A 23,163-nucleotide genomic window follows, 5' to 3' on the forward strand; every position below is an offset into this window, starting at 1 on the left:
TCCCATCTAAAAAAGTAGACATCAGATCTTCCTCATGATCTGAGAAGCCTTCTTCTTCCATGGCCCTCTTTTTATAGGGCCAGATGTCCAGTCATTCCAGGACAGCTATACCAAATATAGAATAATTCCATTGATTGACATATGATGCAAATAAAACAAGTCAATAGGATCACAAGTTGGACAAAGCAAGGGATAGCTCTACACAAGATGAACAGACTTCTCCTTAGGTTGGGTTAGAGAAAATGGTATAAGCTATCACAGTCAGTGACCTAAATGGTCATAAGATGGTCATCTGCTCCTATTGGACAAGTGATTGATCTGAGGTACAAAAATATTTTATACTTTCCATGTAGCTGTCACCTCTGCCATGCTGAGTTTGATCACCATGACAAGGAAAAACAAGAGTGGAGGGAGAACCTTTAGTTAATTTTCTGTACTTAAGCAGATTTCTGTAGAATCTACAGCTCACATCTCTGGGGCTTTAAGTACAAAATTTTGATGTGATTCTATCAAGTTAATTAATACTGATTGGAGTAGAATAGGAGTTCAATAAATCATCTCTCATGCCTAATTGTGGGATCTCCAGGACAAAGAGGATGGACAATTTAATCATTAAAAAAAAGTCAAACTATTTCCAGATCGTTGAACTGTGAATTAATTCAACTCCATCAACAGTGACACATTTTAAAAATAAAGTGCATTTTTTTGGTTTATGTTTATGGTTTACCATTTATTTATAATAAATTTTTTCCTCCTTTGCCTTGTGTGTTCATATATATGTATATATTTACTTGCACATTTTTATTATTGGATGGCTAGTTAGTATAATAATATATTAATCAAAAAGATATAGATTTTGTCTCCTGTACTTAGAGAAAATAATTTTAAGCTGTGGGTACAAATAGAGAAAAAGTATGACTGGTCAAGAGAAGTATATTTATAGTTGTCTTGTTCATAAGAACTAAATAGGTTGCAAAACTTACTCCCTTCCCCCAAGACAAAATTTAAATAACCTGAAGAGTCTTGGGCACATCTATTCTTCACCTCTTTTAAAAAGTGTCTTTTGTGGGAAAATATTAAACTGGGTGTTCCGACGCCTGGTGGCACTGCAGGCTAAGAAGGAGAAATGAGGGCTCTGCCTCCCTCAACCTCCATCACAGGGAAAAAATTGTCTTTCCGGAAAGACAGGAGCTTCCTGAGAGCAAAGCGACGAGATCTAAATCTCTTCATTTAGATAACTGAGACTGTTTTTTTTAAAGCTGAAGAAGGATGCATAGCAAGGCACAATGCAGTTTATGCTAGACACACTTCGGCGGGTAAGGAAAATACTGTTTCTGGTTATTTTGCTGTATGTGAGTGATGTGGGCTTGGAGCCTATGGGGGCTCCTTGGTGGCGAATGTCGCAAAGGCCCTGGGACGGGAGGTGGGGGAGCTGGTAGTTCCCCAGCTGGGTTCTCTCAAAGCATACATAACAAAGCTTATTTGCTGCTTAAAGATGATTTCGAAAGATCCGAGATGTGCTTTTAAAATGAGAAATTAGATTGGGAGGAGCTAAGTTGTTTCTCCAAACGCTGAGTACTGCCATTCAGTATCTAACTCGAAAGCTCTTTGCACTTCATCCAGATTGAAACACAAATGACCGTGTTCCAGGACTTAAAAGATTTCCCTGATCATCCGTGAAGGCACCACTTCTCGCTCTGCGTCACAGCTCGAAACTACACTGAACATAGACTAGGAAGCAATCAGATCCCATTTTCTCTGTTCACAATAGAATTGGAGTTACAGCGGAGGGCAGAATTTACATTGAGTTAGTGTTAAATACGGACAAACCGTTTTATCCAGGAATGGGTGGTGTATTTGAACCCCGATCCACAACTCCCCAAGTCCTCATCGAATTTGTGGAATTTAATGAGAATGGACAAAAATTATGGAGAAATAGCTTACCTATGTACTACTCTATCTATAACGCCAGCAGAATTTTTTGAAAACAATTAAGTATTTGTTGATTTTCTCTCAGAGCGCATTTGATTTATGGAACAATTCCCCTTAATTGTAAATATGAAGCTCAGTAACAGTGGAGTCTTTTGACAAGACATTTTCGCCCTGACTATGAATCCGAATGATTATTTCTCTTAGCTGACCATGTGATCATTTAGCAGCTCAAGACCTGACCTGGGGTTATTTTTTTAAAAATCCAAAAACCAATATTCTGAGATATCAGCTAAAAGGAAAAAAAGTAATAACCTTAATAATAGAAAGATCTGGGTTCAAGTTACACCTTTGATATCTAACTAGTTGAGTGTGACTTTGCGCAAGTAACAACAACTTAGTGATCTACTCAATTCTCAAGCCTGATAGTTGCATAGATTCCTGCATTAATTGAGGAATTTTTGTCACTAGGAAGTTCTATGTACCAATGAAATCATAGATTTAGTTCACATTGCCTCCTCGATTTAAGGAGAATTACCTGCAGAAAAAGAAAGAATGATTTGCCACATGGATAAGAGAATTTTGCCCTGAAACTTCCTATGGAGAACTACTTCAGCTTGGTAAACCAGGGAATAATGGATAAAGAAAGCAAAAGCATATAAACTATAGCCATTGTGCTTCTCCATATCCTACAGGTCCAAATAAGGTATCTCAAGACCAGTATGAGAATCTCATCGCATGCTTGCATCTTCTCCTCATTTCTCTGCACTTCCATCAGTTATACTATATTCATCCTTTACCAATGAAAGAAGAAACATAATACAGACTGGAGCTATTTCAATCAGTTTCTGCCCTCTGGATGACATCCATATTGGGAGCCTGTCCTGTTCTATCAACATGAATTGTGTCTGACCAATCAATTGGGAAAAACTATAGTGCTGGGATAGAGAGGAAAATCTTAATTCTAATATAGTAATAATTACTTCATGTTCCCATTCTAATGTTTCCTCACCCCATTTCTATTACAAATGCCATAATCTAGTTACTAATGGATTAACATGTTTATGAATATCTTCTTTATGCTTAGAAATAATATAGTCGTAAAATATATTGGAGTTGGAAGGAATGATAGAGATCCAACTCTTTCATGTTACAAATGAGAAAATAGATAAAGAGAGACTAAGTGACTTCCTCAAAAATTTAAAGCTCATTAGCCACAGAGCTTAGATTGAAGTTCTAATCTTTTAATATCTAAATTATCAGTCTTTCCATTCTGCCTTTTCTTCTTTGGTATTTTCTGTGTTTCCCTATTTCAATTAAATATATTTTTGAAGTTAAGATGATCATTCTTTCTTGTTTAAGGAACAGATTTCAAGATTTTCAATACAATTTTTAAGTGGATTTCCAAACAACATGCACAACTGGAAGCAAATGCATCAGAGATATTCTGCAATGTTATATCTTCAAGGATACGGAGAAAGTTATCTAGTTCAACACTCCTTATTATGAAGACATTCCCTCTCCTCTACCTTTAACAGGTCTTTATACAATTTTTATTTAAATATGTCAAGTGATAAAGAATTCACTACCTCATATTGAAACTATTCCATCTTAAAAATATTTGAAAATTCTTCCTCAACTTCATCTTAAATATGTCTTTCAGTATACTTCACTAATGAGTTTTACACAGAAGTCTGATCATTTTCCTACTTGACAGTTCTTCAAATACCTAAAGATATGTACTTTCTCCTCTCCATTTTCATATCAAAACTCGAATTTTCTTTTCTGGCTTCTTCCTAATTTGGCCACTAGATGAACTCTAGTTTATTCCTCTTAAAATGTGTCACCAATAAGTAAACTTTCTTTTTGAAAGCATGTGATCAGACAAGTGAAAAGTGCAGTACCTTTCTATTCCATGCAGCCAAAGAATGCAAAATGAATTTTTGGCAGGTGAATCACACCTAGCCTTGCAGCCAGCTACATGGAAAAGCTAAATGGAATGCTGTGAAAGACTTACATTGAAAAATGTGATTAAAAAATGAAATAATTATTTAAGTACTTGTGGATTCAGGACCATCTTAGCATCATATTCATTATCTTCTAGTTGTTGCAATGAGTTTTTTTTTTCTTAGAGCAAAGAGTCTTGAAATTTCATTATGACATCAAAGTGACAAACTGAGAAAAGAAGATATGCATTCCTTATTCTGAGACATAATATCCTTTATATTAGTTAAGAATTCTGCTTTCCACTTAATTATAGTCTTCTCTAATTTTGAAATTGTTCTCACTGATATTTGTGTTAGTAAAAGCACGTGTCCCAAGCTAACCACGGTTATATATAACTCTCGATAATAATTTGTGCATATGTGTGATACTGATGTGTAGTGTCCACAGAAAAATCAAATAACACGCTCTTTTAACTACAACTAGAGCGCAAAATCTCCACTGGAAAACTAAACACATAAGATCTTATCGCCTGAGAAAGCAAATTTTATGCCATTGAAAACTGATTGAGAAAGTAAAAGAAAAGCAGGACGCGAGGTGGTGCTGAAGGATAAGGAAAATAACTGATCTGTTAAAAACAAAAGAAAACAAAACAAAAACATTACATCCTCCATTATTCTGTGACTCGGATTGGCTTTAACTGGCCCAAAACAAAACAAAACAAAACAAAAACAAAAATCAAGCTTTGTTAGCAGGACGTGGTTAGTAAGGACCCTAAAGGAGTTATTTATTCATAGGCTACTGGAGTGCCCAGAGGTGTGGATTGAGATAAACCAAGCATATTTTTCAAGAGGTCATTATGGAAGCAGACAAGAACGCAATTCGGGGATAAAGGCAAATCCTCCTTTTCTTTGTTTTCCTGTGCATGTCTAAGGCAGGTTCAGAACCCAAGGGGTTTTCTATAGCAGAGGAAATGGAAAGTGGTTCTTTTGTAGGCAATGTGGTTAAGGCCCTAGGACTAGAAATAGGGGAACTATCTAATAGAAGCGCTCGGATTGCTTTTAAAGGAGACAACCGATATTTGCAACTCAATCATGAAACCTGAGATCTACTCATAAAAGAGAAACTGGACTGGAAGGAATTGAGTGGGTCTTACGATTCTTGCATATTAACTTTCCAGATATTACTGGAAAACCCATTTCAAATTTTTCTTCTTGAGCTACTAATACGAGACGTAAATGCTCATTCACCTATGTTCCTGGACAGTGAGATGCTCCTGAGAATCCTCCAGGGATCCCTCAATCCTCTGGGAAAGATAATCCGTTTAGATGGTGCACAGGATTTGGACGCTGGGATCAACAGTCTCCAAAATTACACCATTAGTCCTAATTCCCATTTCCAAGTTCAAACACGGGCACACAATGACGGCAGAAAGTACCCGAAGCTGGTGTTGAGCAAAGGTCTTGATCGAGAAGAACTGTCTGAGATCCGTTTAATTCTCACCGCCGAGGATGGTGAGTCCCCCACTCAGGTTCAATTGCGATATGCTCAAATTCGAGTTCTCGTATTCAACGATAATACCTCTTGAGTTTGACCGACAGAATTATAAGATGAGGATTCCTGAAAATAATATCCCTAGCTCGCTGGTTGTGGAAGTGCATACCACAGATTTAGATACAGGAAATAATGGAGAAATAATTTACACATTTTCTTATGCTTCTGAAGACATTCGGAAAACCTTTAAAATAGATCGCTCTTCAGGTGAAATTTCGCTAATAAAACCAGTGGATTTTGAAGTCATTCGGTTTTATGAAATAGATATTGAAACCACAGATGGTGGGGGCCTTTCTGGAAAATGCACAGTCTTAACCATATGATAGATTTGAATGATAATCTGCTCAAACTAACCATGTTTTCACTTACCAATCCTATCTCAGAGAGTTCTCTAGAGACTGTGGAAGTTGTTTTCAGGGTTTCAGATCTGGACTCTGGAGAAAATGGGAAAGCAATTTGCTCCATCCAGGATGTTATTCCTTTTGCCTTAAAACCTTCTTTGGAGAATTTCTATACCCCAGTTAACAGAGGGATACTGGACAGAGAGAGCAAGGCAAAATATAACATCACTATTACAGTCATGGATTTGGGATCCCCAAGTCTCAAATCTGAGCACAATATCATGGTACTCATTTCTGGTGTCAATGATAACTCTTCAGTTTTTACTTAGAGAACATACAAACTGTACCTTCAAGAGAATAACAGTCCTGCCCTCCGCAGTGGCAGTGCCAGTGCCAGGGACTCAGAAATCAATGCCAAAGTAACATACTCTCTGTTGCCTCCAGAGAGTGAAGAACTGCTTCTCTTCTCCTATATCTACATCAACTCAGACAATAGTCATCTCTATGCTCTGAGATCTCTGGATTATAAAACCATCCAAGCATTCCAGTTCACTGTGAGGGCAACTGATGATAATTCCCCATTTTTGAGGAGCCAGGATCTGGTTCAGATTGTGGTACAGGATGAGAATGACAATTCTTCCTCTGTGCCATATCCCCTGCAGAATGGCACAACTCCCTACAATGACCAGGTACCTAGAGTTGCAGAGCCAGGTTATCTGGTGACCAAGGTGGTAGCTGTGGACAGGGGATGGGGACAGAATTCCTGACTTTCCTACCAGCTGCTCAAGGCTACAGACCCAGGCCACTTCACTTTATGGGTCCACAATGGAGAAGTTTGCATAGCAAGGCCCATCAATGACAAAGATGCCATCAAGCAGAGGCTTCTAGTTCTGGTAAAGAACAATAGGCAACCACCTCTGTCCACAATGATCACAGTAAATGTACTCCTGGTGGATGGCTTTTTTGAACTCTATCTACAGTTACCAAATACATCTAAGAAACAGGTCCAGACTGATTCCCTTACCACCTACTTAGTCATTTCCTTGGTCTCTGTTTCCTATCTTTTCCTGGTCTCTGTTATTATGTTCATCACTATTCATCTGTGGAAAAGAAAGAGGGATGCTCCTGCTGGTGTAGATTTGATCCATATGGTCCTTTCCCAGGCTATGTGGTTGATGTCAGTGGAACAGAAACCTTGTCCCAGAATTACCATTATGAGAAGTGTCTGACCAGTGGTTCATCAACCAGTGAATTCAAATTCCTGAAGCCCAATATCCCCAGGAACTCAACTTGGGATAGTAGGAGAGATTTGGAAGAAAACCCATCCTTCAGGAATAGCCATAACTTCCTTCAATTAGGGATAGAGATATTTTTCAGTGCATTCCTATTATATTTTGTCATTGTTTCTATGCTTTTATTTTCTATTCTTCTGTGTCAGAGATAAATTTATTTATTATTAAAAATATATATCATAATAATTTTTCATTTTCTCCTTTCTCATTCTGCTCTTTTTTTATAATTTTTTCATTTCCTTTTTGTATTTAAAGCAAACCTAGATGAAATTCAAATACAAAAAGGAACTAATATTAAATACAATAAAGAAAAAGAATTTACAGTACATTATGGTTAATGGGTCCTTACTGAGAAACCAAGGATAAAGTCAGGCAAAATTTACTCAACCTCTTCACCCAAAAGGTGGAAGAAGAACATATAGATAGGTTTGCCAGTTATTTGGTCTCCAGAAATTTTAGTATAATTATGAATTAAAAACAAGAATTAGGGCAGCTACATGGCACAGCTGATAGAGTACCAGTCCTGAAGGTAAAAGGTCCAGAGTCAAATCCGACCTCAGACACTTAGCACTTCCTATTTGGGTGACCCTAAGCAAGTCACTTAACCTTAATTGCCTCAAAAAAAATAAACAAACACACAAAGCAAATGAGCTAATGTCATTTACTACGAGAACAATGTGAACAGGAAATTTATGGGACTTAGATAGCAAAGCAGAATTCTATAAAGTAAAATTTAGTATGATGCTTTGAATTTTTAAAACAATATTTCCTCCCATGACTTTTCGTGGCCTTCTGAATAGTAAGGGATAGAAAATTAAATAGATTGTTTCAAATTTGCCAGCATCAAAGCAAATATTCAAATAAAATGCATTTTGAAATTGTACATAAAATGGAAAATATGCATGATTCAAAAAATGAAAGCATATGTTAAAATTTGTAAAAAAAAAAAAAGTATCAAAAGTTTTTATGTTTGCCTCTATTCTTTTTGAATAATTTTTTCATTCTATGTATTTTAAAATTTTGATGCTATCTTATTTTCATAGTTGTTAGTTACATAGTTTTACACACTGTGTAACTATTGATTAGGATGTTCTTTGCATTATTTCATTTAAGTCTTTCCACATTTATTAATATTCTTCATATTGCCTTTTCTTTTGGCATTATACTATATTTCATTAAATACCTATGTCACAATTGTTGGTAATTCCAGAATCACTGGGCACATTGTTTCCATTTTTGTTTTGTTTCTGTCTATTAGAAATGGTGTGTTGTTAGGAATATTTTTTTCCCTAATTGAACCTTGGTTTCAGTCAGAAAAATCCAGCATTTGTTCCATAGTGGAATCATTAGTTCAAAAAGTGAGATTTTGTAGCCAATATTGTGTGATATTTCCTTTCCAAAGTATTGTTTCTATTTACAATTCTTATAGTAATGTAGTACTGTGCCTGCTTTCCTAAAGCTGCACCAGCTTTGAATTTTTATCATTTTTTCTATCCAAAAAATTATATCACTGTGAATGTAACGCATATAAAATGGTATTGTATTTCAGAATTCTTTTAAACCATGTTGTTTTCATTAGTAGAAAATTGAAATACTTTTTTGTTTCCTTTTACAGCCTCTGTATTATTTTTTTAAGAACTAGCTATCTGAACTATCTGTCTACTTGTTTATGGAGGAATGACCTAACAATTAGAGGTGTTAAAATGTAATGCAATTTCCAAAAGTTGGAAATTTCAATCTAAGGCTTTATGACAATTTTTCACAGAATTTGTAGAGGCACCTCTGCTTCAGGTAAGAGATGGACAAATGGAAGTAGGTTAATGAAATCAAAGGCTCTTGGTTTGGAAGCAGATAACTTGAGATTGAATCCTCAATTTGCCACTTTTTACCTCTATGAATTTGGCAGAATCATTTAGCCTCTTGGGTCTCAGTTTCCTTATCTTTAAATAAAAGAGGTCTAACCTAATTATTCTCTAAGAACTCTTTCAATTGAAAGTCTCTTGAATGATTTCTGAGATCCCTTTAAAATATAAGTTGTAATGAATCGATGAAAAAAAGTTATTTAAGAAAATATTTACAAATTAATTTATAAAAGATACAAAAAAGTTTAAGGAAATGACCAATAATGGATACTATTATTGAGAATGAAGAATATTTTAAGTTTGGTGACATTAGTACTCTTTTGAAAAGATTCAACTGCCTCAAGTGGTTTTCACATATGTCTGAACCATTAAAAATTAACAGAAAAGATGAGAATGGACCAAAAGCAAAGGCTAAAAGCTAAAGCATTCTCAGGTAGTCAGCATTAGCCAATCCTTTAGAAAGATGTGTTCTTTTCTGTTGGTTTTCCAAAAACACACATTCACAATTGATTGTTACCTTAATATGTTGTAAAATAGTTATGCCCCCATTCAGAGATTTTCCTCAGGATTCAGAGACTGAAGTGAAGATTCTAGATCTTTTCTTCCCTATCCAGAAAATTCTTTCCTAGCACGACAAATTTAGAGAGTAGCTAACCTTATAAACATGTTTTCAGAAGGAATCTGAACAAAGTTTAAAAACATGTCATCCAAGCTACCACCCCTCTTAATCTAACTAATTCTGGTAACTTCTACTTCTTCCTTCCTGTTTCTCTTTTGAAACAGAAATAACATGGGGTTTCTTCAATCCAGACTCAAGTCAGTTGTGTTTCAAGGGAAAGAAGTCAATTTATATAAATGGATAATAAGATAAAGAATCTTCTTTACAAGGTTTATTTAGAATTTTGACTGTGTACAACAATGACATTTGCTTCACCAAAAATGGCCCAGGTGAAACAGATAGGGAAGAACTGTTCAGATACTTCATAAACTAGTTTCACCAAAGTAAACTGGAAGGAAAACTTCAACTGCTGGAAACCCAGCAAAGCAAAAAAAAAAAAAAAAAAAAAAAGTATATATGAGTTCTTTAGCCTACTAGAGTCTTCACTTTCACTTCACTGCTGCCCTACCTTATGGTTTTTTTAGAGATCAGTCAGATGATTTTTTTCTGGTATTAGGGCATAACTTTGCTAAGTTAATTTAATCTATACTCAGTAGTTGCAACAGTGATTTGGCAGCTCTGAATAGTTTGCAGATTTATGGGTTTTAGTGGGTTTAGATGTAGAGAAAACACTAGAGCTCGAAACTAGAAGTGTTTTTAAGTTTTTAAAAATTAATTAATTTTAATACACATTGCTTTATGAATCATATTGGGAGAAGAAAATCAGAACAAATAGGAAAGCCCTTGAGAGAGAGAAAAAAAAACAGAAAAAGAAGTGAACATAGATATATTGATTTACATTAAATCTCCATATCTCTTTTTATGGATACAGATAGCATTTTCTGCCCAAAACTTATTGGGATTGCTTTGGATCACTGAACCACTGGCAAGAACTAAGTCGTTCATAGTTGATCATCACACATTCTTGCTTTCATTGTGTACAATGTATTCCTGGTTCTGCTTGTTTTGCTCAGCATCAGTCCTTGTAAATCTTTCCAGATCTTTCTAAGATCTTCTAATTCATCATTTTTTATAGAACAATAATATTCCATTATCTTCATATACCATAACTTATTCAGCCATTCTCTAATTGATGACCATCTACTCATTTTCCAATTCTTTGCTACCACAAAAAAAAAATCCAGAATGGTTGGATGATTTCACAACTCATACCAGGAGTTCTTAACCTAAAATCTTTAACTTTAAAAATTTTAAGAAGTGTATTTCAGTGTAGTTCCTTTCCTTTGCAATCTGACTTATTTTATTTTATGCATTTAAAAAACATCATTCTGAGAATTTGGCCCCCTTCTGCTAAAAAGGTCCATATAAAAAAAGTCAAGAACCTTTGATGTAGGCCAACTCTTTTTATATATGAGAAAAATGAAGCTTCAAAAATTCAATGAATAACTTAAGAGCACACAAACAGTAACACAGTCAACATTTTAACTCGGATCCTCTGACTTTAAATTCAGTGCTCTTTCTACAGGTGTGTTATTTGCTTTTCTACATTTATGAGCTTCCACCTTCCCTCCCCTTTCCCCCAACATAATCTGCAAAATAATTACTATCTGGAAATTATGGGGAAGAGTTTTGGAAAAATTGAATATTTCTTAATTTCAGTTTTTAAAGATGAAAGTATGAAATTTTTGAAATACAATTCCCCCCCTCCCCCCAAGGCAATTGGGGTTAAGTGACTTGCCTAAGGTCACACAGCTAGGAAGTGTTAAGTGTCTGAGGTCACATTTGAATTCAGATCCTCCTGACTTCAGCATTGGTGCTCTAGCCATTGCGCCACCTAGCTGCCCCTGAAATACAAACTTTATATAACCTAGTGCACATTTGCTGGATTTGATATGTGGAAACAAAGGTTTCTTTTCTTTACTTGCTAGTTTTCTGGATATAAAAAGTCACTTAATCTCTTGAACTATCTGTTTTCTCATCCTTAAAAAAATGGTAGTACCTACCTCATAGGTAGAATTACATTTGATAAAGTATAAATAGCACTTTCCAAACCTTAAAAGATTTTTTTTTATCAATATGGGCTTTTTAAAATATTCAGTCTTATTAATTCAATATTTAGTATTAAATATTAAATATTTATAGCTGTATGCATGTCCAACTCTTTATGACTCCATCTGAAGTTTTCTTGTCAGAGATGGTTCAACATTTCTTTCTCCAAGAGATGAGAAAACTAAGGCAAACAGAATCAAATAACTTGCCAGGGGTCACACAGCTGAGTTTCTGAGACTGGATTTGGAATGTTCTTGATTTCAGAAACGGCTCTCTATCCACTGTACCACCTATCTGCTCTAAACCATGGATTGATAATTTTTATACATTGGTAAAATAGGGAGCACTAGACAGAGATAGCAGAGTTAAATATACATTATTATTATGTTCACAGATTTGAGGCTCAAATCTGAACAGAACATCTAGTTGCTTGTCTTTTATGTCAATGATAATTTCTCAGTTTTTACTCAAAGACTCTACTGTACTTACAAGAGAACAACAGTCCTGCCTTCTACATTGGAAGCGTTAATGCCAGTTTCAGGGATTCAGGAATCAACGACAAAGTCAAATACTCTCTGATGCCTCCAGAGACTGGAGACCTGATCCTCTTCTACAACTCCATCAACTGAGACAACAGCCATCTCTATCTTCTGAGATTTCTGTATTATGAAGCCATCCAAGTTTTCCAGTTCACTGTTGAGGGCAGCTGATGGTGACTTATCAGCCCTGAGTGGTCAGGCTCTGGATAAGGTTGTGGTCCTTAATAAGAATGATAATTTTCCCTTCCTGTTATAACCTCTGCAAAATGGGCACGGTAGTGACTTGATGTCAAGAACTGCAGAGCCAAGTTACCTAGTTACCAAAGTGGTGGCTGTGGACAGGGACTGGGGACAGAATTCCTGACTTTCCTACCAATTTCTCAAGACCACAAAGCCCAAACTTTTCAGTATATGGGTCCATAATGAGGAAGTGAGCACGGAGAGGCCCATCAGTGCCATCAAACACAGGGTCCCGGTACAGGTGAAAATTAGTACGAATAGATTTTTGGTGGATAATTTCCTTGAGCCCTACCTACAATTCCCAGATTCACCGAAGAATCTACTTAATCATTTTCCTGGCCTCCATCTCCTTTCTCCTCCTGGCTTCTATTATGTTTATTATTATTCACCGGTAGAAGAGGAAGAGGGACACCAGTAATGGTTTTTTACTTGATCCAACTAGCCCTTCCCAAGATACCTGATGGGTGCCAGTGGGGCAATGATTTTGTTCTTTTCACTTCCTAGCTTGAAAATATACCTAGACCTATGAAGTAACATAATTACACTTAAACAAAACATGATGTCATTCCTGGGCGTTTACAGCATTGATACAGATCACCGTGTAAAGATCAAATATATTCCTTGAAAATACAGAGCAGAATTCATGTTTTGAAATCGGGTGTAAAGAACGTTTGGATTATCAACTATGCAAAGACAAGACAGATCCGCGTGGTGTCGCTGCAAGCTAATAAGAGACAGAAAAAGACACAAGGACACGCCAAGGCTCAAAAAAGACATCCCTGAATCAGACAGTCAGAAAGGAGAGAGAAAGCTTTGTTAGCTGGAAATGGGGGACGGTCCTGCGCCTGCAATTTTCGGAGGTTTCTCTGGCTATTGTTTCCGGCTGAACTAGGCTACTCCATGGGATAACGGAACGGGAAAGGACGATGATTCTGCAACAAAGGCAAGTTCTCTTTTTCCTTATTTTTTGAGGTGGGTTTGGGGCTGCCTCAGAATTGGAGCAGTTTTCAGTAGTGGAAGAGATGGAGAGCGGCTCCTATGTGCCAATGTGGCTAAACCTCGGGGCCTGGAGATGGGGGAACTGTCAAATCGGAGGGCCAGAGTCGTTTTCAAAGGCAACAAAAAGTAATTGCAGCTGCACCCTAAAACCGGGAATCTGCTCCTGAGAAAGAAACTGGACCGGGAGGAACTGTGCGGCCCTGCCGAGCCATGTGTGCTACTTTTCCAAGTCTTACTGGAAAACTCCTTTCAGATTGTTCGGGCTGAGCTTAGGGTAGAAGAAGTTAATGATCTTTCGTCAGTGTTCCTCAACACGGAAATGGTACTGAAAATTTTCTACAACACCTCTCCCCGAACTGTATTTATACTAGGAAATGCGAAGGATCTAGTTGTAGGAAGCAACAATCTCCAGAACTACACGATCAGTCACAATTTTCATTTCCACATTCAGAATCAAAAGGATGAAAGGGCAGGAAATGTCCAGAACCTGTACTAGATAAAATTTTGGATCGGGAGACGGAGCCTGAGGTAATTTTAACTCTCACTGCAGTGGACTGTGAATTTTCACCCAGTCTGGAACTGCCAAAGTCCGAGTCATTGTAGTCGATATCAAAGACGATTGAAGAGTCTTTACTCAGCCGCTTTAAAGGGTTCAGATCACTGAGAATACCTTCATGGGCTCCCGTGTTTTCACAGTCTCAGTGGCAGATTTAGACGCAAGAAATAAGGCAAATATATCCTATACACTTTTTCATGCCTCTGAAAACATTTTCAATTATCAAAGAAATTAGGGGAACTTAGTTTAAAGGGAAAAGTAGATTTTGAGTTGTCAATTTTACATCATCAATATTCAGGCCACAGATGGGGGGAGCCCTTTTAAGAAATGTACTATTATTGTTTAGGTGATGGATCTAAATGACAATCCTTCTGAATGGACTATATCCCCATTTACCAGAATATTCCAGAAAACTCACCTGAGGTTTTGGTTGCTGTCTTCAGAGTTTCAGATCTGGACTCTGGGGAAAATAGAAGGGTGGCTTACTCCATCCAGGATGATCTTCACTTTGCTCTGAAACTTTCCATCAAGAGCTTCTAAACTTTGGTAACAGAAGGAGCATTGGACATAATACAAGGCCAAGCACAACATCACTATTACAGTGATGGATTTGGATACCGGAGACTCAAATCTGAGTATAATCTCATGGTGCTCATCTCTGATGTCTTTTACTCAAGAGAATCTAAAAAACTGTACCTGCAGGAGAACAACAGTCCTGCCCTCCACAATGGCAATGGCAGTGCCAGCAAAAGGAACTCCGGAGTCAATGCCAAAGTCACCTACTCTCTGCGCCTCCAGAAACTGAAGATCTGCCCTTCTTCTCCTGCATCTCCATCAACTCAGACAGTGGCCATGTCTATGCTCTGAAATTTCTGGATAATGAAGCCATTTAAGCTTTATAATTCACTGTGAGAGCAGTGGATGGTGGTTCTCCATCTTTGAGTAGTTATGTTGTGGTACAGGATGAAAATGTAATTCTCCTTTCATGCACAGCTCCCTGCAATGACCTGATACCCCAAACTGCAGAGTCAGGTTACCTGGTGATCAAGATGGTAGCTGATGATAGGGACTGGGGACAGAATTCCTCTTTCCTATCAGCTGCTGAAGGCTACAGATTCAGACCTCTTCACTTTGTGAGCCCACAAGGGGGAAGTTCACATAGCAAGACCCATCAGTGACAAAGACACCATCAAGCAGAGGCTCCCGGTGCTAGTGAAGGGCAATGGGCAGCTCCTCTATCCACATCAGCTACATTGAATGTATTTTTGGTGGATGGATTTTTTGAGCCCTATACGCAGTTTCCAGCTGCAAGCAAGGAGGAAGTTCAGACTGATTCCCTTTTTATCTATTTAGTCATTTCTCTGGCCTCTGTTTCCTTTCTCTTCCTAGTCTCTGTTATTATATTTATCCTTATTTGTCTATGGAATAGGAAGAGGAGTGGTAGTGATGATAGTAGATTTGATCCTAATAATCCTTTCCCAAATTACTTGGTGGATGTTGATGGGACATATACTTTGTCCCAGAATTGCCATTATGAGGTGTGTCTGACTAGGTGTCTGACCTGGCCCAAGGACTTGTGACTTAGGTTCATGAAGACCATTAATCCCACCATTCCTCCTACTCAAGCAAGTTGGAAGGACTCTATTAAGAACCCAAAATTAAGGAATAGCTTTTGATTCAATTAGGTTTGACTTTTGTTTTGATCTATTTAGAGACATAGTTTTTCCCTCTTGCATCCCGCTCTTTCTCCCCTATTAGTTGTCAACTTTTGGTAGCAAAATAGAATAGATTTTTATGCTATTGCATTGTATTATAACTCCTTATTCATTCACACAAACATTTTCCTCTTCTTCCTATGTCTTTTCTCCGTAAATATTTCATTTTTTCTTCCTTGTTTCTGTTCTTGTTATATCTTTGAATTTTCTTCAGCTTACTCTGTTCCCTGGTTACTTTTTCAAAATGAACAAATCATCATCTCTTCCCTTTCTCCATTGGATTTTAAAATATTTTTCATTTAACAAATTCAGCAAATGTGTTTTAACATTCTTAGTCTTGATGTTGACTCAGTGCTCTCTCTCTGAATTATGCTATCCTGTCTCACCTGCAAAGGAATATTTTTCAAGATTTCATTTTTATCATGTCAGTAAAAAATTGCCTCATCTTAAGGGCAATTTTAACATTTGTTCTAATGTTCTGGATGTTTTTGTCCTCTCTCTCTTTTTTGTAAAAAATCTTTTCAAGGAGCAACAATGATCTTGTAACCTACTAATTGTGACCACAAAACTTTTAATAATTGCTCATGTATTTTTTTAAAAAATCTTAATACATTCACTTTGATATTATTTTAAAATAATGAATGGATTTCCCTCAAAATACTCTCATTTGTGGTTTGTGATTTCGATCTTGAAAGTATTATAAGCCAATAAAATAATAAGGAAAAACACAGAACACTAAAGTATTGAAGAAAAATTTTTAGGAATATATCATTAGGAAACTAAGAGAATTATATGATAAAGTATTGTGACAAAAAATTGAAGGTCAGTTTAGAGAAAATTGTAAAGGATGCAGACTGGTCCAATTATTCAATTTACCATAAATGACTATTATATTCTTTACACAAACTTTAGTTGAGTGACTAGAAAGGATTGCTTGGTGCCTTTGGCTATGTGATGCTGTAAAGTAATTTTAGTGAGCTACTTTTAATATGTATATAACATTTTTCTTCTGCGTGTCACATTGAATTTTACTTATCCTCCAAAAGCCCAAGACACGAAAAATAAATTTAAATGAATGTCTTTGTTTTGTCTTCCTACTTTGAGGAATATCTAGATTAAGGAAGCACATTCTTGGCCAAACGTGTTGTTTCAAGTGCTCTGTTTTTCAACTATTTGTAAACTGACCGTTTAGAAATTCCAACTTGAAACTTTCTCAGTTTTATTACAGAATATTTGACCTTGAAGAATCATCACAAGTCATCCACTTTTAATTTTCTGTTATATATTTAATGCATATCTTTGAAGAAATACAATTTGGAGTACAATGCTAATTTTGTCACAAGATGTAATCATCAAGATTGGAAAGTGAATAAAATTGTATTTATTTGAGATGTTATTTTTATTATTTTATTACTTTAAAAATCAAATAAGGAGAAAATCTATTGAAATAATATTTGGATTCTACAACAGGTCAAAATACTTTTCTTTTTTCTATGACCTGATGCACAAGACATATATGATTTCGTCAATTTGAGCACTATCTGTGACTTCATAGATAATTCTTAAGGAGTTGCCAGAGGCATAGGCACGTACATGTTAAACCATTCAGCAATAGTTACATAACTATTAAGTGTCAGAGGTAGGATTTATAACTAGGTATTTCTGACTCCAAATCCAGTCTTCTGTGTTCTACTCAACCCCATCATGTTATCATTTATTTTGTGACATTAATATAGAAATGATTCATAACCCCACATCACTAAAAGCTAATATAGGAAAAGCTAATATAGGAAAAGTGAAACTGAAGTTGAATTTACAATGTCAAGACAGCATAGAAAATCATCAGAAACACCATTGGAATTTTTATATTCTCTTTTTGCATTCCTTTGGTTATTTCAGAAGTTAATTTGGTGAAATAATTCAAATTATTTAAATTTCAAATTCAAAAGCACTCTTCTCTTGGTAACAAAGGAAAAGTAAAGTTCCTCAGAGCTATATCTTTTTACTTGGATTTATGTTATTTTTTATTTTGAACTGTACAAAAAAAATAACCCCACAAGAGTATTTCATTACAAAAAGTAGAACAGAAAGAAGGGATTGTATATTAGGCCACAAATCTCCATTATTTACATTTTTCTTTGTATGTATGAATAATAAATTCAATATGTTACTTTTAAAACTGTATTACTTTTGTTTTCTTCTGCTCTTCCTTTTGTACTCTGTACAATTTAAAGAATGGTCCTTATTGTTCTCTCTGTCCTCCTTCCCTTTCTCCTTTCTTTTTTATTCATTCTTCCTTCTTTCCTTCTTTTTCTTTCTTTCTTCTTTCCTTCCTTCTTCCCTCTCTTTCACTTCCTCTCTTTTCCCCTTCCTTCTTTTCTTTCTTACAACAAGAGTCATTCTTTCACATAGGAGCAAAGGACCATCAGTCAAATTGTTTCTTCTCTTCTAAACTGATGTAACTCAAAAAAATTTTTCATTCTCTCCTGATGCCCCTGCTCAGTCCAAAGGAAACTTTCCAAGAAATTTGTTTTCTAAAAAAAAAAAACCACACAATTCTGAGCTCAGACCACTATAGTCTTCCTTTTGAGGATAATCATGTCAATCATAAAATAATCAGGTAGCATTAGTATCCAAAATTTACTAGGAAAGCGTCCCTTGGGTCACAAGTCCTTACAAATTTTCAGTTGTGTAGAACGGCTTTTAAGAACATAGTTGTTTTAAGATTAAAAGCTTCTTAGAATCTCTTTTTAGCCTTATGGGCTCACATACTTGAGGAAAACAGAAAACATTAGCTGCTTTTAAAAAGAATTCCGTTTCTTTCTCCAACCCAAGCTTGGCTATTTATTCCTCTCTTTACCCTGGTTCTCTAAAGGATTTCTACCCTAAAAATCGTAGAATGGGCCTATGAAACAGCCTATTGATTGCTAGAAAGATTAGAGAGGATTGCATCATTGACTAAAGACTGAGCTCCTTTTAAACGAATTTAAAATAACACATATCTCAATATTTTGAAGTGAAGTTGTGAATGTTTACAGCATTGATCCAGATCACCCTGTAGAAGAGATATTATAAACTCTGTCAATTTCCAAGTGGAATTCAAGATAAGCTGTCCCTTAAAAGATATTCAGTACTTGAAAAATTAGCAGAATTAAGAGAAGCATAATAAAACAAGCCGCATGGTGGCGCTGGAAACTAAGAAGACCAAAGGATCTGCTGGCACGTCAATACAGACAAAGATTGTTGGGAAGGAGAAAGGAAATTTTGTTAGCTGGAACTGAGGGAAAAGACCGTGTTTTGTATATACTGAGATTTCTAAGGAACGGAAGACAATTATATCCTCTGGTGACCATTTTCGGTTGAGCTGCTCTACCCAGCTTGAAAGGAGGGGGCCAAAGGAATAATGGAGCAGGAATGGTCAATGATTCTACAACAAAGGCAAGTTCTTTTTTTCTTTGTTCTACTCTGTGTCGCTGGAGCAGCCTCAGAGCTAAAGCAGTTTTCTGTGGTGGAGGAGAGGGAGAGAGGTTCCTTTGTGGCCAATGTGGCAAAGGCCCTGGGGCTGGAGGTAGGGATGTTGTCAAATCGCCGGGCTAGAGTCGTTTTCAAAGAGAACAAAGAGTATTTGCAGCTGAACCGTAGAACTGGGGATCTGCTCTTGAGAGAGAAACTGGATCGGGAGGAGCTGTGCGGCCCCGCTGATCCCTGTGTGCTCCCTTTTCAAATCCTATTGGAAAACCCCTTTCAGATTGTTCCAGCTGAATTAATGGTAGAAGACATTAATGACCATTCACCAGTGTTTCTAGACACTGAGACAGTATTAAAAATCCCAGAGAGCACTTCCCCTGGAACAGTATTTGTACTAGAAAATGCACAGGATTTAGACATAGGAAGCAACAGTCTAGAGAACTATACCATCAATCCCAACTCGCTTTTCCATATTCAAATTCGAGATAGCAGTGAGGGCAAGCGATACCCAGAGCTTGTACTCGATAAAACACTGGATCGGGAAGAGAAGTCTGAGGTCACTTTAACTCTCACTGCAGTGGATGGGGGAGTCCCACCAAGGTCTGGAACTGCCCAAGTCCGAATCCTTGTAGTTGATATCAATGACAACGCCCCAGTGTTTGCTCAGCTGCGTTATGAAGTTCAAATCCCTGAGAACAGTTCCATTGGATCCAAGGTTGTCACAGTTTCTGCCACAGATTTAGATGCAGGAAATTATGGAGAAATATCTTACACATTTTTGCATGCCTCTGAAAACATTCGAAAAACTTTCCACCTTAAAGAGGAATTAGGAGAACTTTATTTAAAGGGAAAAGTGGATTTTGAGTCGACTCAATCTTACACTATAAATATCCAGGCCACAGATGGTGGGGGCCTTTCAGCAGAATGTACTGTTATTGTTCAGGTGATGGATCTGAATGACAATCCTCCGGAGCTGACGATATCTTCACTGACCAGCCCCATCCCAGAGAATTCTCCTGAGACAGTGGTAGCTGTCTTCAGAGTTTCAGATCTGGATTCTGGGGAAAATGGAAAGATGGTTTGCTCCATTCAAGATGACCTTCCTTTTACCTTGAAACCTTCCATTGAAAACTACTACACATTGGTAACAGAAGGAGCACTAGACAGAGAGTACAAGGATGAATACAATATCACTATTACAGTAATTGACTTGGGCTCCCCAAGACTCAAATCTGAGTATAATCTCACAGTGCTTATCTCCGATGTCAATGATAACTCTCCAGTTTTTACTCAGAGAACCTACAAATTGTACCTTCAAGAGAACAATGGTCCTGCCCTCCACATTGGCAGTGTCAGTGCCAGTGACAGGGACTCAGGAATCAATGCCAAAGTCACCTATTCTCTGCTGCCTCCAGAATCTGGAGAACTGCCCCTCTTCTCCTACATCTCCATCAATTCAGACAATGGTCATCTCTATGCTCTGAGATCTCTGGATTACGAAGCCATCCAAACTTTCCAGTTCACTGTGAGGGCAGCTGATGGTGGTTCTCCATCACTGAGTAGCCAAGTTCTGGTTCAGATTGTGGTACAGGATGAAAATGATAACTCTCCCTTTGTTCTGTACCCCTTGCAAAATGGCACAGCTCCCTGCAATGATTTGGTGCCCAGAACTGCAGAGCCGGGTTACTTGGTGACCAAGGTGGTAGCTGTGGATAGAGACTGGGGGCAGAATTCCTGGCTTTCTTATCAGCTGCTCAAGGCCACAGACCCAGGCCTATTTACTTTGTGGGCCCACAATGGGGAAGTTCACACAGCAAGACCCATCAGTGACAAAGATGCCATCAAGCAGAGGCTCCTGGTGTTGGTAAAGGACAATGGGCAACCACCTCTGTCCACAATGGCCACAATAAATGTATTCCTGGTAGATGGTTTTTCAGAGCCCTACCTGCAGTTACCAGATGGACCTAAGGAGCAGGTCCAAACTGATTCTCTTACCACTTACCTAATCATTTCCCTGACCTCTGTCTCCTTTCTCTTCCTTGCTTCTATTATTACCTTCATTACCATTCATCTGTGGAAGAGGAAGAGAGATGCTGCTTATGGTAGTCATTTTAATCCAAATGGCCCCTTCCCAGATCACTTGGTGAATGTCAGTGGCACAGGGACTTTGTCTCAGAGATACCAATATGAAGTTTGCCTGACCAGTGGCTCAGGGATCAGTGAGTTTAAATTTCTGAAGCCCATTATTCCCAGCCTTTCACCTGCTGAGGGAAGTGGGCAGAATTCTATTGAAAACCCACATTTAAGAAATAGCTTTTGTTTCACTTAATGTTTTTCCCTTTGTTTCAGTGGATCATCCTCCCACCTCACAACGTTGCTTTTCTTTCTATAGCAAAAAATATATATACTTCTATGATATCCCATTTTATTATAATATTCATTCTCTTTTCCACTTCCACAAACATTTTGCCTTTCTCCTTGCATCCTTAAGTTGAAAAGCCTTCATCTTTTTATTCTTCTTTTGTATTGGATTTTTTTTCTAGTTTACTCAAATTTCTCGGTTTTTAGCAGAGTGAACTTTAATACATTCTCTGTCACATTTCAAACTTAGACTTTTAATGCTTGTGATCAAGGAATTTAACAAATGTGTTGAACATCCTCAGATTTGATTTTTATGGAATTGTCTGTTTTGAAAATCATTTGCTGAAAATGTTTTCCAAACCAGGACACTAATACATTGTTGGTGGAGTTGTGAATTGATCCAACCATTCTGAAGATATAGAACTTCTCACCCCCCCAACCCCTCCCACCCGCAAAAAAAAAAAAAAAGCTATTAAACTGTGCATACCCTTTGATCCAGCAGTGCCTCTACTGGACTTGTATCCTAAATAGAACCTAAAGAAGGGTAAAGGACCTTCGTGTCTAAAAATATTTATAGCAACTCTTTTTATATTGGCTGAATCAGAAACTGAATGGATGTCCTTCACTTGCACAATGGCTGAATAAGTTGTGATATATTAATGTTATGGAATATTCTTGTTCTATAAGAAATGATCAGCAGGATGTTTTCAGAAAGGCCTGGAGAGACATACATGAACTGATGCTAAGTGAAGTAAGTAGAACCAAGAGAACATTTTACACAGCAACAATAAGATTACACAATAATCAATTCTGATGGATGTGACTCTTTTCAATAGGAAGGTGATTCAGTGGTCTTGTGATGGAGAGAACCATCTGTACCCAGAGAGAGAGAAGGGTGGGGACTAAGTGTGGATCACAGCATAGTATTGTCACTTTTTTTATTTGCTTGCATTTTGTTTTCTTTCCCATTTTTTTCCTTTTTGATCTCATTTTTCTTATGCAGCATGATAATTGTGGAAATATATATAGAAGAATTGCACACGTTAAGCATATATTGGATTACTTGCTGTCTAGGGGAGAGGATGTGGGGAGGGGAGGAAGAAAAAAATTTGGAAGGCAAGGTTTTGCAAGCATGCATGTTGAAAACTATCTATGCATATGTTTTGAAAATAAAAAAAAGCTTTTTAAAAAAGAAAAAAGAGAATGTTTTCCAAAGTTCATCTTTTTCTTGATGAATACAATTGAGCTTCTCTTGAATGGTAATTCAGGTCTATTTGTATTTTTCTCATTTTCATTCTCTTCTGTGTTATGAAATTTTCAGAGGTGCTATAATTTTACAACTTTGTTGCTGTGATTACTATAATTTTATATATAACTATAGCTCTTTTCTTTGATATTTATTAACATTTTACTATATTGAAATTTTTAATACATATTTTCCCCTCAATTTCATATAAACACAAAATTTGGTATTTGTTTTTTAAAATGTTGAGTTCCAAATTCTCTCCTCCTTGAGAGGGCAAACAACTTGATATAGATTATACATTTGCTGTCATGTAAAGTATCTCCACATTAGCCATATCGCAAAAGAAAACCCAGAAAATAAATAGGAATAATAAAGAGAAAAAATTTTAAAGTTGCTTCACAAGTTTCTTTGATAAGGTCTCATTTCTTAAACATAGAGGGAACTGTGCC

At 36.8% G+C, this 23,163-nt stretch overlaps 1 protein-coding gene and 2 pseudogenes across 1 annotated transcript; all 3 read left to right on the forward strand.

Annotated features, from left to right (window-relative positions):
* The first annotated feature begins 2,250 nt into the window (after positions 1-2,250).
* LOC100919029 lies at positions 2,251-7,212 on the forward strand (annotated as a pseudogene).
* A 5,439-nt stretch (positions 7,213-12,651) lies between these two features.
* LOC100919555 lies at positions 12,652-17,054 on the forward strand (annotated as a pseudogene).
* A 929-nt stretch (positions 17,055-17,983) lies between these two features.
* LOC100913825 (protocadherin beta-2-like) lies at positions 17,984-21,868 on the forward strand. The gene has a single exon (XM_003756639.3). It carries the CDS (start codon positions 19,043-19,045, stop codon positions 21,434-21,436), a length of 2,394 nt encoding a protein of 797 aa, XP_003756687.1. The 5' UTR covers positions 17,984-19,042; the 3' UTR covers positions 21,437-21,868.
* Positions 21,869-23,163: the final 1,295 nt, after the last annotated feature.

The sequence above is a fragment of the Sarcophilus harrisii genome, chromosome 2 (assembly GCF_902635505.1).
Source record: "Sarcophilus harrisii chromosome 2, mSarHar1.11, whole genome shotgun sequence".
NCBI lineage: Eukaryota > Metazoa > Chordata > Mammalia > Dasyuromorphia > Dasyuridae > Sarcophilus > Sarcophilus harrisii.